The 7,500-nt window shown below is 54.3% G+C and overlaps 1 protein-coding gene across 1 annotated transcript; it reads left to right on the forward strand.

The window, feature by feature from the left end:
- The first annotated feature begins 2,858 nt into the window (after positions 1-2,858).
- LOC143027334 (uncharacterized) lies at positions 2,859-3,851 on the forward strand. Its single transcript, XM_076188607.1, has one exon. It carries the CDS (start codon positions 2,859-2,861, stop codon positions 3,849-3,851), a length of 993 nt encoding a protein of 330 aa, XP_076044722.1.
- Positions 3,852-7,500: the final 3,649 nt, after the last annotated feature.

The following is a 7,500-nucleotide window of genomic DNA, read 5'->3' on the forward strand; positions in this document are numbered from 1 at the left end:
ATACTGAGCCTCTCGGCAGAGCACTACCCGTCGCGACTGCAACCCACACACGAAGCAAAGCTGACACTACACGACCCACCACCTAACCCACGCAGGCCATGCCCACCCAGCCGGGGAACATGGAACAAAGACACGATTCACAGGACTTGGAGATGGGCTGCGTCGACTTAACTTCCCCGCCTACGCTCACATTAAATGTGACGTTTTCGCGGGGTGGTGACGGTAATGCTGGACAGCGTGTAGCGGTGACGCAAGATAAACGGAGAGAGGACAGCGAGAAAATCGACAAAATAGCGGAGACCCTGGACTCTCTCGTAGCCTTTGTCACCCGCACAATGCTCCCTACCCACCGAGCCTCTCACCGACCTCACCGTCCCTTCCTCCGTCTTCCGCCCCGGCCCCGCCTGTCACCGTAGTGCCACCTGCTCCTCCGCCGCCGGGTAACCTCTCGGTCCCACGTCCACCGTCACTGCAGGCCGATGCACACTTCCAGTCGTTCCAGTTGTGGCGCCGTGGCTGGGCCGACTATACCGTCATGGCCGGTGTTAATAGGTTGCCACGTGATATACAGATACGGTCGTGTTTGTCCCTCGACGTTCAGGGGATACTACGGAGCTCCCTGGACACCTCCCATGACACTTCGCTCTCGGCTGACAAGGTGCTCAACCGGCTGCAAGCCCAGTTCGGGGGTACGCGAGTCGAGGCCCTCCACCACCGCGAACTGCTCTGGTGCAGATAGGCGCAAGGCGAGTCCTTCGACGATTTCTACGGCCGAATAAAGGATGAGGCTGAGAAAGTAGACCTGTGCACCGGAAATCCTCTCACTTGTGCGGAGGCCCAGCTGAAAATGGTGATGATCATAGGCGTCAGGGACGAGGAACTCGTGCAACGTCTAAGCTCCCTCGCTACAAATACGTCACTGCAGGAAGTAGTGATCAGAAGCCGCTCACATGAGGCATCGAGGGTGACAGCTTCGGCTGTCCATGATGACCCGAGCTTATGCGCCGTATCGGCATACAAAAGGGCTCAATGCCAGGCGCACGCCCCCACCTCAGTAGCCCCCGCCCCTTCCCCGCGACCCAGCCACCCCTGCCAATCCTGCGGCCACTGGCACGACTCCGGGAAATGCCGGTTGGCTAACAGCACCTGCCACAGCTGCGGGAACAAAGGGCACAGCCCTCTCACCCCCAAGTGCCCTGCCAGGGAGGTCCGTTGCCACGCCTGCAACAAAAAGGGTCCCTGGGAGAAGCAATGCAAGTTGACCAGGGATAGGGTCGAAAATCAACACGAGTCGTCAAGTCTCGGCGCCACCGCCCTTTCCCTCGGGAAAGCTGGCATCTGCCGCCAGGTGTCTGACAGCTCTAATAACTCTCCGCCACCTGTCAACTTCCGCATCCGCTTCGGAAACGTGTCCTTGAGTTTGCTTGTTACCTGACACCGGTGCGGACGTCACGGTGATAGGCACTCGAAACTTAGGCATGTTGGGGATACCCAAGGCTTGCTTATAACCGTCGCTCTCGGCGCCGACGTACATGGCCGATGGATCTCAAATGCCCTCTGCAGTGGGACTTCCGGGCAACCTTGACACTCGGAGACAGGAACTATGCCGCCGACATGCAGGTTCACGAGGGGGTCCAAACCTCCCCTCTCCTTCGGCCATAGTCCCACCCGACTTCCCGAAGCCTATCCTGGCGGTGACATGCGAACAGGTGCGCCGAGCTAACACTACCTGTTGACAGCTCGCCAGCCCCCGCTCGCGACTATTTTCTACGGGAATTTAGCGACGTGTTGGTCTCCAGGGATGACCTCCGCATCGCCACCCTGGGAAAGGTGGTGGGTACCCCCATGAGAATCCACCTGAAAGCCGATGCGGTGTCCTTCGCCATCCACACGCCCAGGCCGATACCGTTCGCATTTCAGGATCAAGTGAAGGAAGAACTTGATTCAATGATGCAGCAAGGTATCATCACGCCTGTCGGTCAGGAACCTTTGTAGTGGTGCCACTCGATGGTCCTCGTGGTAGAGAATAAGGACGTACGCATCACGGTGGACCTGACTAAATTCACCTCTCAGGTGTCGCGCCCCATCCATCACTGAACCACACCGTGTGCGGCGGTCCGCAGCGTCAACCCCCGCCCCCGCGAGGTTCTTTACGACGGCGGATGCCCTTCACGGTTATTGGCAGATGGACCTCGCAGAAGGGGACCAGCACCTCACCACGTTCATCACTCCTTACGGACGGTACAAGCACTGGACCGATGGGCTTTGCGCCCACCGACAACGCCTACTGCCTTCGTGGAGCCGCGGCTCTGCAAGACATCGCCAACTGCGTTAAAATGGTGAATGACACCCTCCTGTTTGACGAGGACTTCCCATCTCACTTCCGGAGGATTCATCATATGCTCAATAGGTGTCGTAACCTCGGCATTACCCATAACAAGGGAATTTTTACGGTCGGCGCCCCCATTGTCAGCTTCTGTGGCTACCGTCTCTTCGCCGACGGTATCTCCGCCGACGAGGACAAGGTCAGGACCATACGAGACTTCCCTACGCCCGTCAACTTGACTGATCTACGCTCCTTCATGGGCCGGATGAGCCAACTGGATGATTTCACCCCGGCCATAGTGGCGACGGCTCAACCCTTACAACCTCTAATGAGCCCTATGCGCTCATTCACCTCGATCCGCGGATCACGACAAGGCTTTCGCCGACGTCAAGCGAGCTCTGTCGTCACCGCCTGCTCTGCCGCCCTTTGACCCCGCTCTGCCAGTGGTACTGCAGACGGATGCGTCGCGCCTCTACGGCGTCAGGTACGCCTTACCCCAAGACCACGGCCAGGGGCTCTTACGTCTCGTTCAATGTGGCTCGGGGTTCCTGACGGACGCCGAAACCCGCTACGTCACCATCGAATTGGAGATGTTCGCTGCCACCTGGGCCGCGTCCAAATGCAAACTACAGTATATCTGTTTGGATTGCCCCACTTCACGTTGATGACGGACCATCGTCTGCTCATCCCCATCCTCATCTCCTTCACCCTGGACGCCGTCGAGAACCCCCGCCTACAGCGGCTTAAGGAGAGACTCTCGCCCTTCGTTTTCAAGGCAAAGTGGTGCGCCGGGAAGCAGCTCTGCATTCCAGACGCCCTCTCACGAGCCCCGGTCTCTCGCCCTACGCCGGAGGACAAAACCGACTGCGACAAGGACGCCGCGCATGTCAGGAGTGTCGTCACCGGCAACGCCGGCGCTCGTGGGGACTATCCGTCGCCCGCCGCCGACGTCGACAGGACACTCCAGGAACTCCGGACCGCGGCACGAGTGAACCCCGCCTACGACCACCTGCTTACCTGCGTGTCCTCCGGTTTCCCGTCCAACCGCTTCGCTCTACCCAGGTCCGTCCTCCCGTATTGGAAGTTCCGAAACACCCTCTCCGCTGACGGGGACCTGGTGCTGTATGGCCACCGCATCTTCGTCCCCGTCGCCCTACGGAAGCGCACACTGGCCCGCCTCCATGACAGCCACCGCGGTGCGGAGGCCACCAAGCGACGTGCTAGGCAAACCGTCTTCTGCCCCGGCATCGACTCTGACATCAAGGGCACGGTGGAGGCCTACGGGTCCCACCAAGTGCTGCGCCCTAGCCAGCAGCAGGAGCCCCTCCTGTGCGACGACCGCCCCACCTGGCCCTTCGAGTCCGTGTCTGCCGATTTCTTTCACGTCGCAGGAAAGTCATTCCTGGTTATAGCGGACAGGCTCTCAGGCTGGCCAGTCATCGTGTCCTGCACCCAGGACACGACGCTGGGGCGTCCACCACATGGTCACCTCACCGAACTATCTCCACTCCAATGGACATGCTGAAGCCGCAGTCAAGGTAGCTAAGCACCTCATCCTCAAGACAGCGCCCACCGGCAACATCGACTGCGAGGAGTTCGACCGAGGTTACCTATAATTACGCAATACCCCGTCCCCGGCCGGCCGCTCCCCCACACAGATCCTGTACGGCCACCCTCTCCACACGTGCGTCCCGATCCACCCGGACCCCTTTTCGGAGAGATGGTAAGCTCGCTAGAAGGAGTGCGATCGTCGCGCCGCCGCTCAAGTTACTCAGGTGCACTGCCGGTAAAACAAGCACGCTCGGTCCCTCCCCGAATTGAGTGTCGGCCAACGAGTGTGGATTCAGTACTGGACGTCCCTCCGTTGGGGCAAGGTTGGGGTGGTTATGGGTCGTGGCAGGTCCAGGGACCACAAAATCCACCTCCCGAGCGGGAGACTCTGGTGGCGCAACAGGCGCCACCTCTACTCGGTAACCCCGTGCCCCCCTGAAGACGCCGCCCCCGTTGCGTCCCATCTCTCAGTGGAGGACCTGCGGTCCTCGTTCGCGGATTCCCCCACGGCTCCCCATCGCTCGTCCTGGCTCGTGAATAGACTTACGCCTCGCGATGGTTCTTCGAGCACGATGGGGTTATGGGAGGTGTGGCATAGTATCCTGTGGCATGGTATGCTGTACAATAGTGTTGTAGCGCGACACGGTGATGCTCTGACCAGCAGTAACACTTCTCGTACAAGGGCCCTTTCTTACGGTCAACAAGGCCCCTTTCCATGCGGCCAGCTACGCGAGAGGGTCAAGCAGGGTCTCATATACCAGGCGTGACCACGGCGACACATAGACACGAATGACTACTCAAACAGGGACCCATTAGGAATAAGGTGGAACGTAGGTATGAGTGCAGACATTCAGAATCATGCCGAAGTCAAACACACGTAACCGCGCCCAGAGCGCGGGGCTGCTAGGTAGAGTTGCAAACATACCTATATTGAACCTTTGCTAACGTCAACGTCCTGCGAGACGAAAGAGACACCCTGTCGACCACCCGCGCCGACAGATATCCGTTAGCCTTCTTGAGCGCACCACGCCCCCTCCTGTACGCCTAACCCACACCGATTAATAAACGTGTGAATTGTCTAGCCTAATTTCACTGTCGCAACCTTGCAACATAGCTTGCAACATGGTGCAGTGAGAGCCCCTTTTTTAACTTGATGTCTTTAGGAAGCTTGTTATACATCCTTGGTGCACACCTTTAAAAGATCTGAAAACAATTTCCAAGTTGTTCCTCGGCTCATCTGATTGATGCTGATCTAGGCGATGCCTTAGCATCATAACCTCATCACTCTCCACTCTGACGTCTCGCACTTTTTCCAGAAATTCACTTGAATTTTTCAACATCCGTGTCGAACTCACTACCAAGGGTAAAGGGGGTTTCAGAGGTCGCAGCGAGGATATTGAATAAAAATGGGGTGACCATCGCGTACAGACTCAGTAACACGCTACACGGAGCTCTCACCCGGGTCAAGGATAAGGTGAGCAAATTAAACCAGCCCGGAGCGGTGTACAACATCAATTGCTCCGATTGCACAGCGCCCTATATGGGGGAAACAGGAAAACAGGCTTGTACTAGACTACAAGAGCACCAAAGGGCAGTAAATAGAAAAGACCAGAGTTCGGCGGTGTACAAACACACTGAACTGCACCAACACGAGTTCGACTGCCAGGGCACTAAGGTACTCTACAACAACAGGAAAGGAGGCAGACTGTTCTTGGAGGCGTAGGCCACTAACGAAGACAGCATAAACAGGTCCATAACACTCAACCCCATATACGCAGGGGCAAGAGAGAGGTGGAAAAATATCACGAACGACGGCGGGGGGTAAATGGCTCCCACCGCCTTCTCTTCCACCTCCTTCCACCACCACGCGCTCTCGCCCGACGCAGGTTACCGCGTCTCCCTTCTCTCCCCCCCACCCTCCACCACCACACGCTCTCGCCAGGCGCAGGTTGCCGCGTCCCTCCGGTGGGCACGGCTACTCGTATATTTAGACCATGTGATTTCTGTATCCCATTGTATCCCCTGAGGACGAGTCCCGGACAGGACTCGAAACGTCGGGAATAAATTACCTACTTCTGAGTCTGGTGTTTTCTACGTTTCCACCATTATGGTCCCCGGACTCCAGCTTTTTTCGTACACACACACACACACACACACACACACACACACACACACACACACACACACACACACACACACACACACACACACACACATACCACACATAAACACACACACACACACACACACACATATATATATATATATATATATATATGTATATATATGTATATATATATATATATAAATATATATATATATATATATATATATATATATATATATATGCATGTATGTATGTATGTATGGATGGATGGATGGATAGACGAAGAGAGTAAACGCTGGACTCGTCGAAAGAAATGAAGAGGTGGACGACGACAGAGGAGAATAACGGAGTGAGCGAAAGAAACCGTAACACGTTGAGAATTACAATACCGTATGTGAAAGGGGCATCAGAAATAACAGGGAGACTGCTAAGAAAATACGTGATTGAAGTGGCGTACAAACCGATGAACACACTGCATGGGGCTTTGACGAAGGTGAGAGATGTACAAAGTGTAGCCAATTAGATAGGGGTGGTGTACGATGTAAAGTGCAAGAATTGTGAAGCCCATTATGTAGGAGAGACAAATAAGAAGTTGGCAACATGACTACAAGAACATCGGAGGGCAGTAAATAGGAGGGATATGAGCTCGGCGATACTGAGACACTGCGAAGACCAACAACAGAGATGGATTGGCAGAATGCAGGTATCAAGTATAAATGGGCCGGCAAAGGTGTGAGGCTATTTTTAGAAGCTTGGGCAAGTGACCAGGCTAGTGTTAATAGATGCGTCAACTAGAACTCTATTTACGAGGGCACTAGGGACAGGATGGACAGAAGGCACCCGATCCTGCAGTGATGTGTTGTCCCTGCTATAGGTGATGCAGCACTTTGACTTTTTTTCACCCCTCCTCGTGATGGTATCACTTCTGGGCTTGATCATTGTCTTTTTGCTTGTCTCCGGACCACGTTCCGTATTCTATCTTTTATTATTATTCTTTTAGGCGAACAATGTGTTACTATGCACTAGCTGAGGGATTTTGTCTCCTAGGTTTATCTATTGACATTTATACGCTGCTTCTCCTTTGTATGTGACTGTTGATTTACTCTGTTGGAATATTTTGTCTCTTCTGTTTTCGTATTTACTTTTGTATTCGTTTATTCCTCCATATTTAGTTTTACGGATTATGTATATATGTGTATATGTATGTGTTTGTGTGTATCTATGTGTATTTTATGGATATATGGATATGTCTTTTTTTGTGAATTGGTGTCCTACCTGGTGATGAATGTACTGTCTGGCGAGTAACTGTCGTTTGGGAGACCTTTCCCAGGGCGGCACACATGCCCCTTTATACTGATTCCCTTTGCTATATTTGTATATCCCTAAAGACGAAACCCGGACAAGGTTCGAAACGTAGGAATAAACTTATTTCGATGAGTCCAGGGTTTACTTTCTTCGTCTATACAAAGCTTAAGGAGGAGGAATACCGCACCGTGGCGCAAGCAAGCAAACCTAG

Source organism: Oratosquilla oratoria, chromosome 8 (assembly GCF_046742065.1).
Source record: "Oratosquilla oratoria isolate Oo_2021 chromosome 8, ASM4674206v1, whole genome shotgun sequence".
NCBI lineage: Eukaryota > Metazoa > Arthropoda > Malacostraca > Stomatopoda > Squillidae > Oratosquilla > Oratosquilla oratoria.

Bases quoted from the DNA above. Each gene is read 5' to 3' on its own strand.
- LOC143027334 (XM_076188607.1), top strand. From the start codon at position 2,859: ATGTGGCTCGGGGTTCCTGACGGACGCCGAAACCCGCTACGTCACCAT.